We start from the raw sequence: 23232 nt of genomic DNA on the forward strand, positions 1-23232 counted from the left end.
AACTTTTTAAATCTCACAAATGGATTCAATTTCCATGTCCCTAAAAACCACCAGAGTCGTTATTCGAAAGAAATTAATTTTCACCCGTTTTTTGGCCATTTGTTTCAAGTTGTACATAAATGTGATAATTGTTTTCTTCCAATAGTAACAAACGCGTATTTCACTTGCTAGCAATTCTTTTAACCTGTGGACTTGTAAATTGTGACAAATTATTGTCTCTCTTCATGTTGAATTTATTTAACTAATACAAATGCACTTTTTCTTGGTTAATTATTGAGTACAGTTATTAATAATAGAGGAGTTGTTATTTGTCTTGGTAAGGTGTTTAATAAGGTGAACTGTGCTTCCCATGGAATAAGCTGAAGGTAAACCAATACCGCGAAGTAGCCAGAGAGTCCATTTTACGGCCATTAAAAGCAAAAAAAAGTAAATGTTCTGAAGTAAAGTTCCATACTGAAGCCATTAAGAATTGTAAATTGGTCGAGATTTGTTCAATTAGATATACAGCTCTTTGAACAAAAGTTGATTGATTTAGTTGTTCACTAAAAGCGAGTGAAGTTAATTAAGTGAAGTTTTATGAAAAAAGCTGGTTCCATAGCTAACAAAAGGCTACCGAAGTTTTAACTTTGACCTCTATTTTCTAAAAACTCTCTATCGGATCAGTTATTTAGAAGCATCAATAGACTCAGTTCTTATATCCCTACAAATCCACCAAGTCTTGACTCTTAGCTCAAATGTTTCGAGTCTTTTGCAGTACTTTTTACATTTCATTTGCAAGTTAAACCAGAAAAGTGGTTTATTCACCAGGATAATGGATGAGTTTACTTTGTTGAATAAGTCTATTTACAACTTAAATATGACAAACCAAATGCGCTAATCAAAAGCTATTAAATTGTATTGAATACTTAATTGTTAAAGAATTAAACTAGTGAGGAATGAGGACTGTAAGTACTACCATACTCAAAATATCTAGGCTCAAAGTTTTTAGGTAAATGGTCAAACTCCAGAGAGCAGTTGATAAATTGAAACAAATATTTGATCCCCAATGTGTACCAATAACTTTTATCGACAAATATCAAGTTCCAGCTCTCTAAATCTTATGGCCACAGAATGCGATTTGTTCAGCTAAAATCGAATTTATCTTCTTTAAAGAAAAAGAAAAGTTCTATTTCTCAAAACTGTACATTTTCTTGTTAGCCATCAAAAGTTACATCAGAAAAATAAGTTACATGAAAAGATCTGCTCGCACAGTTGCTCGAAATGCGATCGAAGTTTCAACTTTGGTCTCGATTTTCTCGAAAGCTTTTCATCCGAGAAATATTTAAATAGCACAAATGGACTCAGTTTTTACACCCTCACAAACTAACAGAGTCTCATTTAATTAATGTAAATTTTGATGAAAAAACATTTTGATTTTAATAGTTAGGCAAGAAATTCATAAAAATCAACTTCTCTTTAAAAGACTCAGCAATTGTTTCATGTTATGGAAGGCTAGTCAAAGTAATCGAACTTAATTCTAATTTATATTGTAGGATTCTTAAGAATAAGAAATCTATTTTGATTGCAAATGTTCATTTATTGTTATTACAATTTAAACAATTTAAAACAATCGTTGTTTGGTGATGGTGACATCTATTGAGGATATCTAACTCTATTCAAAGCGCCATCTATTTGTATCGTTACTTCAAAATGTTAGCGGTTGTTGTTGTTGAGTTTTAAAAGGAGAGAAAATGCAAACAAAAGTAATCCTTTTTTCATAAAATTCAATCATGATACCTATGTTTCTACTTTTTATGATTCTGTTGGTACTTTTTGCATCGTCAGCGTTTAATTTTATAGCTAAATATTTTTATTCACATTGTAAATTAGTTTTTGGTACACTTTATCCAGCATATTCATCTTATAAGGCAATTAAAAAGAAAGATGCCCGAGAACATGTAAGTTACTCTTTGATTAATTATTTTATCTCTGCTCACAATTAACCTCTCTTGTGTCTTTCAACACAATTAACACCCCTGTTACTTTAAAATATATATTTAATGTGAACTTTCGTCATAATTTCATTCTCTGTTTCTCTTTTATTTTATAGTCAAGATGGATGATGTACTGGGTTTGTTATGGTATCTTCAATGCAACTGAATTTTTTTCAGATATATTGATTGCCTTCTGGTTTCCTTTTTACTACGAGTTTAAAATTTTCTTTATATTATGGTTAATGTCTCCTTATGGCAATGGTGCCAAAGTATTTTACAAAACTGTTATCCACCCTGAGCTTAATAAACGTGAAGAGGTAAGATTATCCAAAAATTGCATCCAGGAAGAGACATTGAAATCTTGAAATGTGAAACGTTTCTGTTTTGGAAACCTCAAGTCTCCCTTTTTTCTGTTTATCCACAGACTTTAATTGTTCATCTTTTCTCTTCTTTCTTCTCTTGTAGATCATCGATTCTTATATAAATAAAGCAACTATATTTAGCTTTGCTGGGATAAGCCATTTGTGGAGAAATTTTTCTGCGCCTTTACATAATGCGCTTGCCTATGGTCTTACACAAGTGCTTAATTCAGATGGTTTAAAGGAGATAAGCAAAGATATTGGAAATGAAATTGAGATTGAAGAAGTGATAGAAAATGGAAAAGAAACTGTTAAAGAAATCATAGACATTGACATGGATGCTGGTAAAGAAAATATACAAGAAAATGTTAAAGAACCTGTTAAGGAACCTGTTAAGGAACCCGTCAAAGAAAACAGTAGACTTAGACCAAGAAGAGAAAGAAAAACAACTACCAAGCAATTTTAATGGAACATGTTAAAGCAAAATTGTGATGATATTTATTTGTAACAATACAATTAAGACTGCCTTATGAACAAAAAGTGAACCTTCAGCTATCATCGTTATCATCCTCATCTTCTTCATGAAGATCGTAAACATCATTTATTATTATAATAATAATCATCATCATCTACCAGTTAGTGTTAAATGTTTGGAATCTATTGTTATCAGTGATAACAAGAGTAAATACAACGAACATCCGATGAATCAATAAACGGGAAAATGCCAAGTTACATCATCAAATGAACATTCAAATCATGAAAACTGAACCAATTGTGGGATTACATTCATCAAGGAAAAGATAATACTTGAAGAGAACCAAAATCATCAAATGAAATTTTTTTACAGGTAACACTTTTCCAGCAAAAAAGACTGTTTTTGCGTATTTATTCAGGACAAGTTGCCTAATTAAATCAGCTTGAAAACCATTGCAAAATTTTCCAGTTAATTATATCTAACTAAGCATATTCTGATATTTTTGTCGAATCATTATCACCATTTCTATTAATCAAATCAAGGTGATTTATCAAAACATTATCAATATAAATTGCAACCTTTTCGCGGTAAAACTGATCAAAATATATCACTTGCACTGGGCAAGACAGCCTTAAATGACCCTCGATCTCTTGACTTTTGATGAAACCCAAGTGATTAAATAAAAGAGTAAAATGTAGTAATTAAATCGCAACAATTTTCCTACCTGTAACACCTACTACTAATTTTACCTTTTTTATATTCATCAATTGTCATGATTAATTTACCTTGGAAAGTCCTTTAACGAATGAACTTGTTCCAATTGATGAAAGTTTCATCATGAAGCTGTTTTTTTTTGTAAATTGAATAAAAGATTTGTCAATTAAACTTAACCAAGTCACTTTTGTCGATTCGAGCTAATAATCTCTAACAATTATACCAACCGTATTGTAAACAATCAAACAATCAGTAGGCTTAATCATTTCTGAATCGATAGAAATTTGTTTTAACAGTTTCTCTCCAATCGTTACATTTACACTCTCAATAATTTCAGATTTACCGTCAAAACTGATTCTCATAAACACAACATTGACCATGAAACCTAAATAGGAGAAACAGAAGAACCTTTAATTAAGATGAATCTTTTGCTTCGTGAAACTCAATTTCAAACCAATCAAATTACGAAATAAACAAATTATTTGGTTCCGTGTCAATTTATGAATGTAATTTCCAGGATTGCCAGAGACAGACTATTTTGTGTTGGATCAGTTTCCTCGCCATTCAATTAGTTAACGCTGGTTCTTCAACTTTAACGATGTGACAAAATTCATCGACTTTAACCAAAACTATCTGATTATACATGCATTCATTGTTATCCAATTTAATTGTGTTTCACTCAATTTAAAGTAATGATACTGGATAGAAAAAGAAATATTACTCTTTAATGAACGCGTCAACGGCACCATTTTGGAAGTTTTACAAAAAAGCAGTTCAAACGGCCTAATCTATTGTCAACTGAAATCTATTTTATTGCTAACAAACAACCATCAGTACAATAATCAGCTTACTGATTGAATAGTCGTTGAACTTAGTTGTCCGTCTTCTGATCTTTCCTAATTCTTGTCATTGATCCCGATTCCATCAGATATTTCTCAATCTGGATAAACAGGATTTCGTCAACTCTGAGATTTCTATTCCATTATTCAAGTGTTTGAATAGAGTACAGTTGAATGATTAAATCTTCATTTTAAGTTAAATTTATTGAACACAAAACTGAAAAAAAGAAAGAATCCAATCTTCGATTAACTAGTCTATCCAAAATTACCAGAATTATTTAATAATAATCTTTGTACATCAAGTAAAAAAATCCAAATTCTTGATCACGGCATAATCTTTTCAATTTCAGCAGCTACTTCCCGAGCGTAAACTTTGAGTACATCAAAATGAGTTGCATTGAACATGACTGTTTTCAAAGCACCTTTGATAATCTGTTTGAAAAAATCAAGAAAAAGAGAAACAAATTAGATTATTGAATAAAATTCGCTCATAATTAATGGTTAAATTTACCTTAGGGAGACCTTCATTAACAAGTGAACTTGTACCGCTCGATACAACTGCTTTATTTATAACTTGAATAAACAAAGCATCGCCATCAAATGTCCCTAAATCCTCCATTGATCCAAGATAATAAGTTCTGTCAATCATTCCGGCAGCATTGTCAATCAACGAATCAGTGGGACCATTCATTCCAAGGAATAACCAACAAAATCATATCTTTTTAAATTTGGATAAGCGGCTAATATGGTTTCTGCATAGAAGTTGGAAATTTGCTTGAATGTTCCCAAAGAACGAACCTTTTCCGTCAATTGAACACCAACCACAGTCCTGTTTAAAGCTTCAGCAACTGGCATCATTGATAGAAAATCAAAAAAGGCTGGAGGAAAGAAAAATATGGGTTCAGTTCCTTTATCCGTCAAGTTGATTAACGTTTGCTCTTCGATACTCCTTTTGTCTAAATTATTTTCAGGTGCCAGTTTATCCACTTCAGAAATGGTTAATTTAAGAATAGCAATGTTGGATAAATTAACATTACAAGTTGTATCAATCAAAGTTTTCACTTCAATTGCTTGTAATGAATCTAAACCAAGAGAGCCAAGTGTTGTGTTACCATCCAATTTGTCTAAGCTTTGACAACCTAAAATATGTCCAATCCGTTGAAGTATGTTACCTTTACCAGAAACAGTGTGTTCTTGTTTGGTTAGCAGACACTTGCTGTTAACTGTCTCACTCTTCGGGCGTTGCAGTTACGACAAAGGATATGCTCATCCAAAGGGTAACAGCCTCTTCCTTCAGCTTGAGACGATAAGAGGAGACCACAATCCTGTAAAAAAGAAGAAAAAAAGATGAAAAAGATGAAGATTAAAGGAAGAGAGAAAGAAGAGAAAAATAAAAAAGGTAAAGGAAAAATGAAGTAGAAAACATAAACAAGAATAAGTAAAAAGGAAGTAAAGGTTAGATTAGATTAATAACTTGGCCAAAACCAAAATAAAGATTTTAAATAGAAAGGAAGTTGTAGCAATTAACGATGGTGTTATGAGATGTGTTTAAAAATAGAAATCAGATGATGGTGTTGGTTAGGTGTTTAAAATAAAACAGTCACAAAGAGTTAAAGAGTTCAAGTAAAGTAATTTACCTCACACTTGTAACAACTGACATGAAAATTTCTGTCGAGAGCCACAACTCGAACTGTATTTGGTTGATTAGGTTCTGGAATGATTGGTTTATCACAAACGCTACAGCGAGGAGCGAACTTTTTGTTGAAATCTTCTATACAATGTATCTGATTCCCACTGTCAACAGTGAATGGGATTCCCTCCAAACCTTTACCGCAAACGGTACAAGTGAAACATTCAGCATGGTAAGGTTTACCAGTTGCTCGGAGGATTCTATCCAAGATGGGTCGATTACAGACGCAACATTTTTCCAAAGTGTTAAGATAATCATCTTCACAGTATGGTTTTCCGTCTAATGAATAAAATGGAAGACCTTGAAGCATACGATTACAGATGCTACATCTAAAGCATCTTATGTGGTAAACTTGATCCATGGCGGTGCACCCAGTGCCCTCGCTGAGGACCGCTTCTCCACATTTGTGGCATATACCTGATTGAACGATTAAGAGTAAAACATCGAAAATTAATCACAAAACAATGATGAGATCAAGAAAAAATATGCATAATAAAGAAAATAAAGTCAATGGGAAAATCCGAAGAAAGAGAAACATCGAGAAAGGTAGACTAAGTTTCACAAACAAGTCTAATACGATTTCAGTAAATTCTAGTCTATAATTTCACACTCTGATTTAAATCAAATAGTTGAGATAAAAAAAGCTGGGAAAGTTTTATATCTATTTATAGTTAAGAATTATTTGTATAACAAAATTGCTGTTGCTCAGTCAATAATTAATAAATATTAAAAATAAAGGACCGAACAATTTTACAAAAAAATATTCATTCAGTCTAGTAAAGAAAGAGAGGGCAAAATAGTTAAATCATTCAGCTCACAAGAATTAATCTGACTTTTTGATTGCCAAAGAATTTAAACTTAATTTAAAGCGAAGAAGTTTCAACAAAATACAAAAAGTAAATGAGAAATCGTCAAAAATTGAAAATCTTTTAAATGAAAATGAACTTACCAATTATTGATGGGGTCTCCGTTTTGTTTAAATAATTTGAATGGACCCTAGTCTTGAAAAGAACAGGTCTACGCCAGTAATGATGATCCACTTTGATTATTAGTTGATTATCGTAAGATGAATTATACAAAATTAGTCGTCAGTGTTACAAACCATTAATGAAATGAAGAGTGAAATAAGAAAATTACCTTTCTTCGCACTTTTTTCCTTTCACTCTTTCTCCCTCATTTTCATCAATGAAATGCAATAGGAGCGCTTCTTTTGAATTTCACTAACCAAAAACATTCACTTTCTTCAACTAAATTGGTATTTTCCATGAAATAATTTTCTGATTGATAAAAGCTTTTAATTAAAAAGATCATAATTTACAGAGTGACAAAAATAAAAATAGAAAATTATTGTTGAAACGAACTGCTAGGCAAATGAAAAATTTGATGAGCATAAAGGTTGTATTTCATTGGAAATTTTGAAGTCTATGAAATTAATTAAACTGTTAATTAGTTTCTCAGCAAAAAAATTATACCAACCGTATTGTAAACAATCAAACAACCAGTAGGCTTAATCATTTCTGAATCGATAGAAATGTGTTTTAACAGTTTCTCTCCAATCGTTACATTTACGCTCTTTCAATAATTTCAGATTTACCGTCAAAACTGATTCTCATAAACTCAACATTGACCATGAAACCTAAATAGGAGAAACAGAAGAACCTTTAATTAAGATGAATCTTTTGCTTCGTGAAACTCAATTCCAAACCAATCAAATTACGAAGTAAACAAATTATTTGGTTCCGTGTCAATTTATGAATGTAATTTCTAGGATTGCCAGAGACAGACTATTTTGTGTTGAATTAGTTTCCTTGCCATTCAATTAGTTAACGCTGGTTCTTCAACTTTAACGATGTGACAAAATTCATCGACTTTAACCAAAACTATCTGATTATACATGCATTCATTGTTATCCAATTTAATTGTGTTTCACTCAATTTAAAGTAATGATACTGGATAGAAAAAGAAACATTACTCTTTAATGAACGCGTCAACGGCACCATTTTGGAAGTTTTACAAAAAAGCAGTTCAAACGGCCTAATCTATTGTCAACTGAAATCTATTTTATTGCTAACAAACAACCATCAGGACAATAATCAGCTTACTGATTGAATAGTCGTTGAACTTAGTTGTCCGTCTTCTGATCTTTCCTAATTCTTGTCATTGATCCCGATTCCATCAGATATTTCTCAATCTGGATAAACAGGATTTCGTCAACTCTGAGATTTCTATTCCATTATTCAAGTGTTTGAATAGAGTACAGTTGAATGATTAAATCTTCATTTTAAGTTAAATTTATTGAACACAAAACTGAAAAAGAAAGAATCCAATCTTCGATTAACTAGTCTATCCAAAATTACCAGAATTATTCAATAATAATCTTTGTACATCAAGTAAAAAATCCAAATTCTTGATCATGGCATAATCTTTTCAATTTCAGCAGCTACTTCCCGAGCGTAAACTTTGAGTACATCAAAATGAGTTGCATTGAACATGACTGTTTTCAAAGCACCTTTGATAATCTGTTTGAAAAAAATCAAGAAAAAGAGAAACAAATTGTTAGATTATTGAATGTTAGTTAATTAATGGTTAAATTTACCTTAGGGAGACCTTCATTAACAAGTGAACTTGTACCGCTCGATACAACTGCTTTATTTATAACTTGAATAAACAAAGCATCGCCATCAAATGTCCCTAAATCCTCCATTGATCCAAGATAATAAGTTCTGTCAATCATTCCGGCAGCATTGTCAATCAAAGAATCAGTGGGACCATTCATTCCAGCATCAATCAGGGTTTGTGTGACAACTTCTTGATACATGAACTCGTCATCTTCAGATTCCTCTAATAATCTTTTAGTTTTCTCGTCAATTCTAACACCCATGAACTGCATTATAGAAATGAATATTTCCCAACTAGGAATACCAGCAAGCACCATTTTCATGGTTTTTTGTCCCAACTTTTTCAAACCATAAGGCGAAGCATCAATAAATACAATCCGATCAACCCGAGATTTACCAATCATTTCTTGTAACACTTTGGCCAATTCAAAAGCAACCGTACAACCAAAGGAATAACCAACAAAATCATATCTTTTTAAATTTGGATAAGCGGCTAATATGGTTTCTGCATAGAAGTTGGAAATTTGCTTGAATGTTCCCAAAGAACGAACCTTTTCCGTCAATTGAACACCAACCACAGTCCTGTTTAAAGCTTCAGCAACTGGCATCATTGATAGAAAATCAAAAAAGGCTGGAGGAAAGAAAAATATGGGTTCAGTTCCTTTATCCGTCAAGTTGATTAACGTTTGCTCTTCGATACTCCTTTTGTCTAAATCATTTTCAGGTGCCATTTGATTGCTATCAGTTGCCAATTTATCCACTTCAGAAATGGTTAATTTAAGAATAGCAATGTTGGATAAATTAACATTACAAGTTGTATCAATCAAAGTTTTCACTTCAATTGCTTGTAATGAATCTAAACCAAGAGAGCCAAGTGTTGTGTTACCATCCAATTTGTCCAAGCTTTGACAACCTAAAATATGTCCAATCCGTTGAAGTATGTTACCTTTACCAGAAACAGTGTGTTCTTGTTTGGTTGCATGCTGTACAGCATAACATACTGAATAAGGTAATTGTAAAAATTTGTCCAAGTCATCAATAACACCAAGAACTCGTCGACCAGCTGAACCTGCAATGGAAGCCGTTGAACCGGTAATTAAACGTCGAGCCATACCGACATCTCCAACGGCTCCCCATTGGATTGCTGTTCCTGGTAAACCATGAGATCTTCGCTCTTCACACAACCTATCCATATAAGAATTGGCATAACCATAATTGGGTTCACCAAGAATTCCTAAGGCTGAAATTGACGAGAAACAGACGAAATAATCCAATTGTGGACAATGTAATCTTGATAATTTGTCAAAATGTTCCGTCACTTCAATTTTAGGTAAACAGACTTCCATGAATGTTTCAGAGGTTTGGTTCTCAAGCAATCCGCTCTTAAGAATCCCTGCTAAATTAAATATACCACCAATTGGTCCATAATTTTCAATTGATTCTTTGATTATTTTAGCGCAAGAGTCTTCATCGCTGGTTGGTTCATTGATGATAACAATGTTTGCTCCAGATGAATCTGATGACTTGCATAAGGTACAATTATCACTATTTGGGTTAAATTGAAGAGATTTTAATCGAGAAATTATGAAACGTTGATATTGTTTGGTGATTCCATTGCGAGAAGTAATTATAATATTCTTGGCTCCTCTGCTAACCATCCATTTGGTTAATTGTAATCCGATTCCTCCTAATCCTCCGATCAGAATATAGCACTTTTTTGAATTGAAGTAAGTTTTTGCAATACATCTCACTGTAATTGGCTTAGCATTTACTTCATCTCGAATTGCAATAACAAATCTTTCAATTATACTTTTGTTATTCAAAATTTCCAGACCTTTCGTAATTACTTCAGTTCGATTTATGATTACAGCTGGTAAAGGGTAAATTTTATTATTCAAAAGTCCATCATTGAATAAATTAGCAAGTTTGTCTTTTAATTTAGCCAAATTTTTATCATTCAACAGATTCCTGGAAAAGTAAAAAATAAAAACAAAATGAAAACATGAATCTTCTGATATCAATGACCAGATTTGGGTTAAACAGAGAGATGATAATCAAAAAAGCTTACCTAAATAAATCAAAAGGATTAAATGATGCCAGTGATCCACATTTTTGTACCAATTGATCATCTATGGAATAAAAAAACTATTTAAATTGCTGTTTTCAATAAAAATATTTACATTTGTAACAGTCAATTAAATTAAAGCAGAAAATTAAGACACTTTAGACACATTAACCAAATTATCCTCTAATTGGAAATTCTTGTGATAGAAGATTCAAAATAGTTACAATTTTGAAACTTTACCATCAAAACCCATTAATTTACTGCGATTTTCAGCAATATATTTTCAATAGTTTAGTTTTCACACTTACTTATTTGAAGAGCATAACTTTCGTCAATTGATCCAATCTGGATAATTTTTCCACCAAAAGAACAGCAATTTGGAAGAAACTGGAGTATTTTACTTGATCCTGTGTTGATTGCAATATCGACCCCAGTTCCTGGGGTTAATTGTAATAAATGATTGTCCAGGTCATATTGGTTGGCATGAATAAAGTTCTCGTCTCTTAAAGAAGGAAACAATTCACGAAACGTTTTCTCATCAGAAGGCGAGTTTAATTGAATAAATACTTGGCAATTAATGGATAGACAAAGTGAGATAATTGCAATTTCGATTCCATCCGAAGTTCCATTAATGAAGACTTTAAATGATGGTTTGATTGAAGACAAAACATTAAGACAATAATAAGCCAATAAATAAGGGATTGGCGTGGTAACAGCTGATTCTAGGGGCCAATTATCAGGAACATCGAATTGAAAAATTATTGAATCACTAGTTAAAGCACCGGCGGTTCCGTTCCCTTCACAAACACCTAGAATGAAACGAATAAATTATTTAAAATCAACAGAAGAGTATTCTTTAATCAACCGGTTACACTAGAGGTTGAAGTGAACAAAATGGGTGATCAAAGGTTATTTAAGCTTACCCATTACTCTTTTTTGAGTCTTCAATGAATAACCAGAAAATTCCCAGCCTACTCTTTGACTTTTGGGAATTAATGTTGAATCTCTGCTTTTCCCGATCAACTTGTCCAGATAATTAAATGTTGAATAATGAACTAAAACATGGATATCATCATTAGTTGGAGGTGAACGGTACCATGATAAAACTGGTGCTTCTGTTGATGCTAATGAATTGATATTTTTTTCACTTGTCCAAGTCAAATATGCTGAATCGTCACGGACAATTACTTGATCATGGGGATTCAACTCGATGTGTCTGTAAGTTCCCCATGGACCATTTGCTAATCGTCTAACATTTATTATCAAATCCTTGTTTCTCAGTTCATTGAAAATTTGTGCATCTCTTGTATGATCGAAGTCAACAGCAAGAATTGCTCTGATTCGATGACCAAATGATTCTTCTTTTAGAGACGAAGAAAGTCCAACCAAACCAGTTCGGTAACAACCATTAGATATTAACCATATTTTATCATCAGAATCATCTACTAGACTTTTCAATTTGTCAACCCAATCAAATGTTCGCTCAGAAATGTAAAGGATTTTTGTTTCGGTGGTGGATAAGCTATTTGGCTGGACTTTTCTCAATATTATTGATTTGATTGGACATCCATTGTTAATTGTGTGCTCGGAAATAACAATAAAATCGTTTTGAAGCAAATGATCCACCAAACGCTTGCTTGAAATTTGATTTTTTGACTTAACACCAGAAACCAATTTGCATAAGGCATCTTCAAATGAGTACTTTTCTTCCCTCATTAAAATTAATAGGAAACTTGATACAGAAAGAGAATTGAAATTTGATAGAAATGCACATTCGTCATCAATGTTGACTTCATTTATAGATAAACCAAGCGATGAATGATTGTAAATGACTAAATCAGCTGAAGAAAGTGAATCAGGTTTGACTGTCTGTTGTAACTCGAATGTGTAATTACTACGAATCTTTCTGAAGGTAAGATCACAATTGGAATCGTAAGAGTAAGCATTAACCCTTCCAACTTGGTAAATGTTTATCATTCCGGTGGATGGACTATTTTCTTCAAACAATCCTAAATGAATATGCAACAAATCACCACAATTCTTTGAAGTCATTTCTCTTTCAAATGCACAATCAATATTGGAAATCGTCTCTGGATTGATCGCTGTATTTCCAGAGTTAATTATTGAAGAAATTGTTTTAAGTAAAGTTGAATCTTTATCATATGGCGAATAGTCAATCTGCTTTTTCTTATTTTTTGATTCCACCAGACTCAAAAGATAATCAATCCTTTCAACTAAACCTAGCTGATTGTTATTCAACTCTGCCTGTGAATGTAATTGACAGTTAAGAGGTAGAAAAACTTGATGTCGATAATGAAGTTCAGGGTGGCCCGTAGTGTTAGGAACTTGTTGGTAATTAGGAAATGTAGTAATTAAACCTTTAGTCGCAATTATCTGTGCATCAACATCTAGTTGGAAAGTAAACGCATTTATTTCTGAACCAGATCTTTTGAGATTTTTTAAGCTTTCATTAAGAATCAATGGATCACATCTGAACCAATCCAGTTGAACTGGGCGAGCCATTATTGAATCATATGAATCTAGAATAAGTGGCGAAATTAATATTGATTCAAAAAAGGTTATCCAATGGCCATCAAATTTGATTGTTGCTTGAGATTGGCTTGAGTTGAAAGAGGTAATACTTTTGAAGGATTCATCCGAGCTCAGGCCTCTAATAAGCAGATCGGCATAAACCTCTTCAGACGTTAAAATAATTGGTTCATCAGTGGAGTTTTCAGTGTTGGTTGTGAGATAAGATGAATAGTCGAATGTATTTTTATCAATAATTTTGGCAAATCCAGTTACAATTGGACAATAATCGGCAGCATATTTAATTGCAAACTCTCCAGTGTCAGGATTAGATGTGACTCTAAACTCGACTGGTTCACTCAAGTTAACCATTTTTATAACTTTCAACGAGCGCAGTTCAAACGAATTGTACCGATGACGTTGATCAGTACAACGTAATTTAACCAAGTGATCCCAAATGATCCAAATGTAACATGATATGGGACAAATGAGTTCATTTTCAATTGAATAACCGGCTAAATCTGAAAATTCTGGGTCCATTAAGTCAACTCGATGGACTGTGTGAAATGAGTCGCGAAAAAAATCAGGATAAACAATAGTATCAAATGTTTGCTTATGATCCCATTCAATTAGATGACCAAGACTGGGACAACTGGAACTAACTGGAAATTGTTGATTGTTGAAGATACTTAAATTAAGATTGGTTCCAGAAGCATAAAGTTTACCTAAAATGACCAAGATATCACTATAAACATTGTAATTAGCTATTATATTTTCTGCCTTGGAATCCAAAGAGATTTGATTATGTGTTATGGAAGACGAAATATTTAAAAAAACCAATTCACTGGTTTCAACTTGGTCAATTGTTCTGTCAAGATAAATGTAGACATCTGAATCAGCCATATTCTTATAGCAATTGACTAGATCATTAAATCTCATTTTGCTCAATTCGGATTCAAATTTATTTCTAAATGTGTGATTGCTTTTAGAGGGCTTTGCTTGAAGTCTAATATTATCAGCCAATTTCGATAGACAATTATTCCAAGTAGATTGTTTGGCAGCAAATGAAGCAGCAATCGAACCCAATGAATAACCAGCAACTAAATCGGGTTGAATTTTCAAATCATTAACAAGTAGATCAGCCCAAGCCAATTGATGAATAACTAAAACGATTGATGAATTTTCCTCAATGTATTTCCTTTGGTATCCTTGTTTCTTTAAATAATCATAACAGGTTTCGACTTTGCGATCCAAAAAGACATTTATTGGATCATAATCAGAATTTAAGTCGGGCAAATTAGAAGTCACTTGGTCGAAAAACATGACTATCGGTAAACGATGGGTTGAGTAGTTAGTTGTAAGGTCAGTCAGAGTAGTTTTATCAGTATTAGAGTCAAATTTAAGGATCGAGAAACCACGCCAATACATTCCACTTTCAATTGTTGTCCCAATAGCGATTTTATCAATCAAAGCTAAATATTCATTTGATCTGCATTGATTTTGTATAGAATGCGACATTTTTCTAAGTCCTTTCTCAGTTCGATTACAAAAACAAATCAATCTTCTGGAATTTTTAGGTACTTGATTGTCAACTGGATACCTTTTGTCTGATGCAGCAATCAAACAATGTGTATTTGAACCTCCAAAACCAAAAGCATTAACACCAATAATGTTACCATTCCAGGGCAAATTAGTCCTTGGTGTTATCAATTGTCCATCTCGAAGTGATTCGATCCTTGGATTAACTACTTCCATGCCCACATTCATCGGAATTAAACTGTTTTGGAATATTTTGAGGGCCTTTATTAATGCGCAAACACCTGCTGATGCCTCGGTATGTCCAATGTTACCCTTTAGACAACCAATGATTAACGGTGACTCTGTGTTTGTTGATCTATAGGCTTTCACAATGGCCGCTGTTTCAATAGGATCACCAACTGATGTACCTGTTACATGGCCTTCAACGTATTCAACAGACATTGGATTGACTGAGCTACGATTCAAAGCCAATTTCATTGTATTTATTTGAACTTCTCGAGATGGATAAGTAATTCCCTCTTTGGTGTAACCATCTGAGCTTGCAGCAAATCCAATTACTTTACCATAAACTCGATTAGATAGATTCTCACGTTGTAATACAATGGCTACAATTGCCTCAGATCGTATATAACCATCAGCTGAGGTGTCAAGACATCGAGATTTTCCCGATTTGGACAACATTTCTAGTTCACTAAAGCAAATTGTCACATTGGGCTTTAAATGCAAACAAATTCCAGCCACAATTGCTTGATCACAGGTTCCATTAATGAGTCCACTATACGCTTCAGTCAATGCGTTTAAGCTTGATGCACAGGCAGTATCAATAATCATACTTGGTCCTTTCCAATTGAAATGATATGAAACTCGAGATGGGAAATGTTGAATAAGCTCAACAGATTGGTCCGGGGAGCGAACAGTTAGCCCGGTTTCTTCAAAGGATGACCCCAAATAGAAGCCGGTTCTAGAGCCATACCAAGTCTCCGGTGGAATACCTAAAAAATTACAATATGATTAATAATTATAAACACTAATTACATCATTGAAAGCATTATCAAATCCATATTGAAATTGTACTTTGATGTGAAAAAGAGTCAACGTGATAAAATAATTCATTAATCACTTTATGGTCTACATTACATTACTTTGCGACTTGCAACTATTTATAACGTAATTACTTACACAATATTTAACCTTGCAATACATTATTACCTTCACATGCTAATTGTAACATATTATTGATTAAATCAGCTCAAATAATAATGAAAATATTCACTAGTCATATGAGTAACACAAAAGCTAGAAAACCGTTGACTTCTCGGTAACAAAAGAAAGTAAACAAACTGTTGCGTATAGTAATGTGAAAAGACAATAAGACAATTATCAATATATTTTCAATATTAATGGAAATCTTAAAACAAGAACAATTTAATTAAATTATGTATAATAATTAACTTACCTGCATCCCAAAGAGCTTCATAAACAACCTCCAATAAAATACGTAATTGTGGGTCAAGAAAATTAGCAGATTTACGGTCATAGCCAAAAAAGTCACTATCAAAGTGAGATGTGTCTTTTAGAGCTCCTCTTGATTTTGGCGTCTTATTGAAAACTAGTAAAATGTGTTGATAAAATGCATAAGTCAATGCAATTAAACGTATTAATATTTAAATATAACTATAATTAGATCAACTTACTTTTCGGATAAGGAAAATCGTCTGACTGATAAAGGACTCGACCATTCAACAGATGATCCCACAGCTCTTCAACATTATCCGATTGAGGGAATCGTCCAGCTAAGCCAGTTACTGCTATTGGTGTTGCCTTTGATTGGGACATATTTATCGTCATTTTTGATCTAATTTAAACTTTAACCAACTGTAATCAATGCTGAACTGCAATTAAACAGTTTTTACTTCCTTCTGAGAAAAATTGTTCAATCTATTTTGGTACAATTAAAAAGTTGTGTTAGGGTAACCAATTGAAACATGTGCAAGGCTCGATGTACACTACGCCACAGTCCAGATCTTGCAAATTACAAATTTAGCAGTTGTCCAGTTTTTACAGTCGATAAATTACGATTATTTTTGATGGAAAGTGAAATTGGTTGAATGAAATAAACGATTATTGATTATTGTTTCAGGCTTGGTAATGGAATCATTTTACAAGGAACAATAAAAATATAGATGATTTTTCATTGATTAGTACTGCCTATCAATACTTCAATATGGATGTACGCGATACATTTAAAATGAAACAAATAGATAACAAATGGAGTGCAATTACACTTGTAAATCTGATTTGTATCAACAATGTCCACCTGATTAGTTACTGATTTTCAGGTTACGATTAATGTGTGGGTTTCATACTTTGTCGAACAGGAAAATTAGATAAATTCACTTGTTAGCTGCAGTTTAGGATTATTGTTCAACCTGAACCCTGAAATCTCACAAGTTTCAATTCACTCAATCTCCAGCTCAACTTTGATTCTAAGATATGAGCATCTAATTGTAATCTTTTCGAGTCTAACTGTAATTGTCATTATTGTTTGTAATCTAAACCAAAAATTCAAATGAACTGTGTTGACATTGAAATTGATTGAAACCATGATTCAAAATCTAATTTGACATACATTTGTAGTTTCAATTTTAAACATTTGCCCATTAAAACGCTTTATTCCCAGTTATCTTGTTGAGTTTTACAATGATATTGATATCTAACACAGGTAATCGGGATTAACTCCTTTTTAGTTGGTTATATTTCATTGAGAATTCCTAGATTTACAATTCAAGTCGAGATAAAATACGTTGAGTAATCACAGTAATATTTAGCTCAAACGCAGAACAGATAAATGAGTAATATTTGTAATAAAATGAAGATATTTTCATTCAAACATAATTTGATTCACAAGTCTGAAGTTAAACTCATCAGAGGATGGCGTATTTAGGTTGTTACTAAATGCACAACACAATTATCATATTTATGCAAAAAATTTACCAAATGGAAAAAACGAGTAGAAATTGATTTCCTTCGAATTAATACACTGTTATCATATAAGGTCATGAAAACTGAATCCATTTGTGCAATTTAAAAAGTTCTCCGATGAAAAGTTTTCGAGAAAATCGAGGTTAAAGTTTAAACTTCGATCCCCTTTTGTTCAACAATGAAAGTAGCTTTTGCAAGAAGAAGAAGAAAGAAGCTTATTCGGGTAGTGTAACTTTTGATGAAGAATTAGAAAATGTTGTTATTTCGAGAAATAACATTCTGAGTTTTCAGTAAAACAGCTAAGTTCGATTTTTAGTTAAACCGACCGCATTCTGTGGCCATAAGAGTTGGAGAGCTAGAACTTGATATTTGTCGATGAAAGTTATCGATACACATCGTACATTAAATAATTTTTTCAATTTGACAATAGTTCGCTTGATTTCGGCCATTAACCTAGAAACTTTTAGCCTCGATATTTCGAATATGACTGAACCTACAGTCCTCATTCTTTCACTTATTGAATCCATTACTAACCAATAATCCTATGCAATTTAAATACTTTCGATTAGTTCATTTGGATTAAGATTATTATTTTGGTTTAAAATGCACAAGCAACAACTTATTCAACAAACCAAACCCAAATAAACCAATTTCTTGGTAAATAAACCACTTTTCTGGTTAAACTAACAAATTAAATGCAAAAAGTATTGCCAAAAGCTTGAACATTTCAATAAAGAGTTGAGACTTGATGCATTTGTAGGGACATAAAAACTAAGTCTATTGGTGCTTTTAAATAATTCATCCGATGGACAGATTTCTAGAAAATGGAGGTCAAAGTTAAAAGTTCGATCGCCTTTTGTTCGGCTATGGAAGCAGCTTTTTTCACGAAACTTCGCTTAATTAATTAGGATTTCGATAAGCAACCAGAAAACGAACTTATTTTAAGAAATAACATTTTCTGTTGCTGTAAAACAGATCAAGTTCGATTTTTAGTTGAACCGACCGCATTCTGTGACTATCAAAGTTAGAGAGAAGAAACTTAATATTTGTCGATGAAGATTGCTGCCCCACATTGTGCATCCATTAATTTTTTTATTGTATTGATAGTTCTCTTAATTTTGACCATTTATTAGAAAACTTTTAGCCTCAATATTTCGAGAATGGCATCACTTAAAACCACCATTCTTTGACCAAAAATTAGATTGCATCATGGGTTATAATATACTGAAATATTGAATTATTAAAGATCTTGAAAAATAAGCCATAGCATTCATTACTTACGTTGTTAGATTTGAAACTTGCTTTATAAAGAGTAAATGAGTTAAATGTAGCTCAAAGAAGATTTGTGTTGAATCAGACACAATCCTTAGGTGTTAATTCAAGGATATTCATTCTTAAATCAATTAACTCGGGTTTTATTCGTTATTCATTCATATATTGTTATAGCCCATAATGCAATCCAATGTTTGGTCAAATAATGAGGACTGCAGATGATGCCATTATCGAAATATTGAGGCTAAAAGTTTTCTAATAAATGGCCAAAATTAAGAGAACTATCAATAAAATGAAAAAATTAATGGATGCACAATGTGTAGCAGCAATTTTCATCGACAAATATTAAGTTGTTTCTCTCTAACTCTTATGGTCACAGAATGAGGTCGGTTCAACTAAAAATCGAACTTGATCTGTTTTACAGAAAACAGAAATATATTTTCTCAAAATAAGATCATTTTCAGGTAGTTTATCAAAATCCTAATTAATTAAGCGAAGTTTCATGAAAAAAGCTGCTTCCAAAGCCAAACAAAAGGTGATCGAAGTTTCCAATTTGACCTCCATTATCCAGAAAACTGTCCATCTTATGAATTATTTAAAAGCACCAATAGACTTAGTTTTTATGTCCCTACAAATGCATCAAGTCTCAACTCTCTACTCAAATTTTCAAGCTTTTGGCAATACTTTTTGCATTTTACTTGTTAGTTTAACCAGAAAAGTGGTTTATTTACCAAGATATTGGTTTATTTGGGTTTGGTTTGTTAAATAAGTTGTTGTTCGTGCGTTTGAAACCAAATCATTGTAATCCGAATGCTGCAATCGAAACTCTTTAAATTGCATAAGATTATTGGTTAGTAAATGATTAAATTAGTGAAAGAATGAAGACTGTAGGTACAGCCATACTCGAAATATCGAGGCTAAAAGTTTTTAGGCTGATGGCCGAAACCAAGAGAACAGTTGATAAATTGAAAAAATTATTTGATGCACAATGTGTACCAATAACTTTTATCGACAAATATCAAGTTTCAGCTCTCTGAATCTTATAGCCACCCAATGCGGTCTATTTAACTAAAAATCGAACTTATATGTTTTACTGAAATCACAGAATATCCTTTCGCAAAATAACAACATTTTCTGACTTTTCATCAAAAGTTACATTACCAAAGTAAGTTTCTTTGCAAAAACTGGTTCCATAGCCGCGCAAAATGCGAGCGAAGTTTTAACTTTGACCTCCATTTTCTTGAAAACTGACTATCTTATGAATTATTTATTAGCACCATTGGACTGAGATTTTATGTCCCTAACAAATGCACCAAGTCTCAACTCTCAACTCAAATGTTCGAGCCTTTGGCAGCACTCTTTGCGTTTCATTTACAAACTAAACCAGAAAAGTGGTTTATTTACCAAGTTATGTGTTTATTTGAGTTTGGTTTGTTAAATAAGTTGTTGCTTGTGCATTTAAAGCCAAAACATCTTGATCCAAATGAACTAATCGAAACTTTTTAAATTGCATAAGATTATTGGTCAGTGTTTGATTAAATTAGTGAAAGAATGAGGACTGTAGGTACAACCATACTCGAAATATTGAGGCTCAAAGTTTTTAGGTAAATGACCGAAATCAAGAGAACTATTGTCAAATTGAAAAAATTATTTAATGTACGATGTGTATCGATAACTTTCATCGACAAATATCAAGTTCTAGGTCTCTAACTCTCATGGCCACAGGATGTGGTCAGTTTAACTAAAAATCGAACTTAGCTGTTTTACATGAAACTCAGAATGTTATTTTAAGAAATAACAATATTTTCTAATTCTTCAACAAAAGTTACACTAACAAGATAAGTTTCATTTTAAAAGCTACTTCCATTTCATTCCAAAAAGCGATCAAAGTTTAAACTTTGACCTCGATTTTCTAGAAAACTGTTCATAGGATGAATTAGTTTTTAGTACCGATGGACTCAGGTTCTATGTCCCTACAAATGCACCAACTCTCAACTGTCTACTCAAATGTTCGAGCTTTTGGTAGTAACTTCTGTATTTCATTTGTAAGCTTAACCAGAAAAGTGGTTTATTTACCAAGTTATGTGTTTATTGAAGTTTGGTTTGTTAAATAAGTTGTTTCCTGTGCGTTTTAAACCAAATCATCGTAATTGAAATGTGCTAATCGAAAGTTTTTAGATTACAAAGAATTAATAGCTAAGAAAAGAGAAAGTCAGTGGAAGAATGAGGACTGTAGGTGCTAACATACTCGAAAAATTGAGGCTCAAAGTTTTTAGGTGCATGGCCAACATTCAGAGAGCAGTTGATAAATTGAAAAAAATATTTGATCCACAATGTGTACCAATAATATTAATTGACGAATATCTAGTTTCAGATAGTTAACTTTTACGATCACTCAATGCGATCGATTTAAATAAAAAACGAACTCATTTGTTCTACAGAAAACACAAAACTTTATTGATCAAATTAAGACCATTTTCTGATTGTTCAGCAAAAGTTGTACAAACAAAATAAGTTTCATTGCAACAGCTTCTTCAAATTTTGCACAAATTGCGATCGAAGTTTAAACTTTAACCTCGATTTTCTCGAAAACTTTTCATCGGTGAACTTTTTAAATCGCCAAATGGATTCAATTTCTATGTCCCTACAAACCAACAGAGTCGTTATTTGCAAGAAAATAATTTTCACCCGTTTTTTGGCCATTTATTTCAAGTTGTACATAAATGTGATAATTGTTTTCTTTTAATAGTAACAAACGCGTATTTCACTCGCTTATAAGCAATTCTTTTAACCTGTGGACTTGTTAAGTGTGACAAATTATTGTCTCTCTTCATGTTGAATTTATTTAACTAATACAAATGCACTTTTTCTTGGTTAATTATTGAGTACAGTTATTCATAGAGATGTTGTTATATGTCTTGGTAAGGTGTTTAATAAGGTGAACTGTGCTTCCCATGGAATAAGCTGAAGGTAAACCAATACCGCGAAGTATCCAGAGAGTCCATTTTATGGTCACTAAAAGCAAAAAAAGTAAATGTTCTGAAGTAAAGTTCCATACTGAAGCCATAAAGAATTGTAAATTGGTCGAGATTTGTTCAATTAGATAAACAGCTCTTTGAACAAAAGTCGATTGATCCAGTTGTTGCTGAGACATTCTTGAAAAGATTCAGAAGACAGCTGTAAACAATACTAATATCAAGAGCAATTTCACAATTTGAATAGGTCAACTTAAATGGCCTATTCCAACGGTGGGATGAAATAAATGATTAACTTTTGTAAATCAATAGGAATATTTTTGGTCGCTTTGACAATATAATCAATGAGAAAATGAAGGAATTATTGAACAAAAGTAAAGATTGGATAACATTAAATCACTATTTTATTACCACATTTGGGATACAATCAAATTACAAGGATCTGATAATCAATTGTTTCAAAATCTTGTTTATTTTTCAGTGCAAATATGTTAAAACAAAGAGTAGTTAGTAGTTATTGCTCTATTATGTTAAAATTTGAAAAATAAAGCTTGAACAAAAGTGTTGAACAGCAACAATCAAGATTAAAATCAAACATCGTTGTGATTCTCGCTTCATTTTCCGCTTTGATTACTTTCATTGTGTTATTATAATTTCGCTTTTAGCATTTTTGTACTTGAAACATTTACTCCGTAACAGCTTTGGCATTTTTCAATGTAAAATGACTGCAATGATAATATCTCGACTGCACCAACATTAACCTTTTATTGTGATACTACTTTTTAAATTCTGGTTAAATTAATGTCCTCTTCCCCATAAAATAACAATATGTTGAAGTACTTGATTGAGGGAATAGAGTTTTGAATTAAATTCAATGCGCTTTACATTTGAAGTTAACTATGATATATTCAGCTTAATTCATTGATTTATATTCTAGTTTTTGCTGTCAATGTGTTGATTCAATTCAATATGTTAGGCATTTGATCAGGTTAAGGCTAATTAAAGCAAATATGGTTTAATAATTGGATATGTTTGAAATTATTAGCATCTTGGAAAAGAGACATGATATTTCTTGTAAATCTCGTCTGATCTGGTTAATTTACCAAAACATTACGTCTGACCTTAGATCAGTGATTACATATCGTCGGTATGATACCGACAAAATTAATCATTTACTTTGAGATAGATGTCGCTTTGGTTTG

The 23232-nt window shown here is 32.3% G+C and overlaps 3 protein-coding genes and 1 long non-coding RNA gene across 4 annotated transcripts; 1 reads left to right on the plus strand and 3 right to left on the minus strand.

The window, feature by feature from the left end:
- Positions 1-1724: 1724 nt before the first annotated feature.
- Positions 1725-3692, plus strand: LOC107371425 (receptor expression-enhancing protein 2). The gene is made up of 3 exons (XM_015939507.3): positions 1725-1937; positions 2090-2290; positions 2439-3692. Exons 1-3 carry the CDS (start codon positions 1770-1772, stop codon positions 2796-2798), a joined length of 729 nt encoding a protein of 242 aa, XP_015794993.1. The 5' UTR covers positions 1725-1769; the 3' UTR covers positions 2799-3692.
- An 853-nt stretch (positions 3693-4545) lies between these two features.
- Positions 4546-5189, minus strand: LOC112539875 (uncharacterized). The gene is made up of 2 exons (XR_016199776.1): positions 4872-5189; positions 4546-4792 (listed from the first exon to the last, which is right to left on the minus strand). It is a non-coding gene; the product is annotated as an uncharacterized LOC112539875 (long non-coding RNA).
- Positions 5190-5402: 213 nt separating this feature from the next.
- LOC107371426 (thyroid receptor-interacting protein 6) lies at positions 5403-7133 on the minus strand. The gene is made up of 3 exons (XM_025162647.2): positions 7000-7133; positions 5998-6467; positions 5403-5685 (listed from the first exon to the last, which is right to left on the minus strand). The coding sequence occupies exons 2-3, from the start codon at positions 6409-6411 to the stop codon at positions 5563-5565; spliced, it is 537 nt and encodes a 178-aa protein (XP_025018415.2). The 5' UTR covers positions 6412-6467; positions 7000-7133; the 3' UTR covers positions 5403-5562.
- Positions 7134-8325: 1192 nt separating this feature from the next.
- Positions 8326-17073, minus strand: LOC107371424 (fatty acid synthase-like). Its single transcript, XM_015939504.3, has 7 exons — positions 16496-17073; positions 16258-16410; positions 11657-15793; positions 11042-11542; positions 10737-10797; positions 8647-10636; positions 8326-8569 (listed from the first exon to the last, which is right to left on the minus strand). The coding sequence occupies exons 1-7, from the start codon at positions 16647-16649 to the stop codon at positions 8462-8464; spliced, it is 7104 nt and encodes a 2367-aa protein (XP_015794990.2). The 5' UTR covers positions 16650-17073; the 3' UTR covers positions 8326-8461.
- Positions 17074-23232: the final 6159 nt, after the last annotated feature.

Source organism: Tetranychus urticae, chromosome 3 (assembly GCF_039701765.1).
Source record: "Tetranychus urticae isolate SD_2017Ah chromosome 3, NJAU_TeUrti_SD_1.0, whole genome shotgun sequence".
NCBI lineage: Eukaryota > Metazoa > Arthropoda > Arachnida > Trombidiformes > Tetranychidae > Tetranychus > Tetranychus urticae.

Excerpts from the sequence above, each read along its gene's own strand:
- LOC107371424 (XM_015939504.3), bottom strand. The coding sequence starts at position 16,649 with ATGACGATAAATATGTCCCAATCAAAGGCAACACCAATAGCAGTAACT. Across the intron at positions 11,543-11,656 it reads GACTCAAAAAAGAGTAATGG|GTGTTTGTGAAGGGAACGGA; the intron begins GTAAGCTTAAAT and ends GTTTCATTCTAG. Across the intron at positions 8,570-8,646 it reads TTAATGAAGGTCTCCCTAAG|ATTATCAAAGGTGCTTTGAA; the intron begins GTAAATTTAACC and ends TTTTTCAAACAG.
- LOC107371426 (XM_025162647.2), bottom strand. The coding sequence starts at position 6,411 with ATGGATCAAGTTTACCACATAAGATGCTTTAGATGTAGCATCTGTAAT. Across the intron at positions 5,686-5,997 it reads TCAGTTGTTACAAGTGTGAG|GATTGTGGTCTCCTCTTATC; the intron begins GTAAATTACTTT and ends TCTTTTTTACAG.
- LOC107371425 (XM_015939507.3), top strand. The coding sequence starts at position 1,770 with ATGATACCTATGTTTCTACTTTTTATGATTCTGTTGGTACTTTTTGCA. Across the intron at positions 1,938-2,089 it reads AGAAAGATGCCCGAGAACAT|TCAAGATGGATGATGTACTG; the intron begins GTAAGTTACTCT and ends TTTATTTTATAG. Across the intron at positions 2,291-2,438 it reads AGCTTAATAAACGTGAAGAG|ATCATCGATTCTTATATAAA; the intron begins GTAAGATTATCC and ends CTTCTCTTGTAG.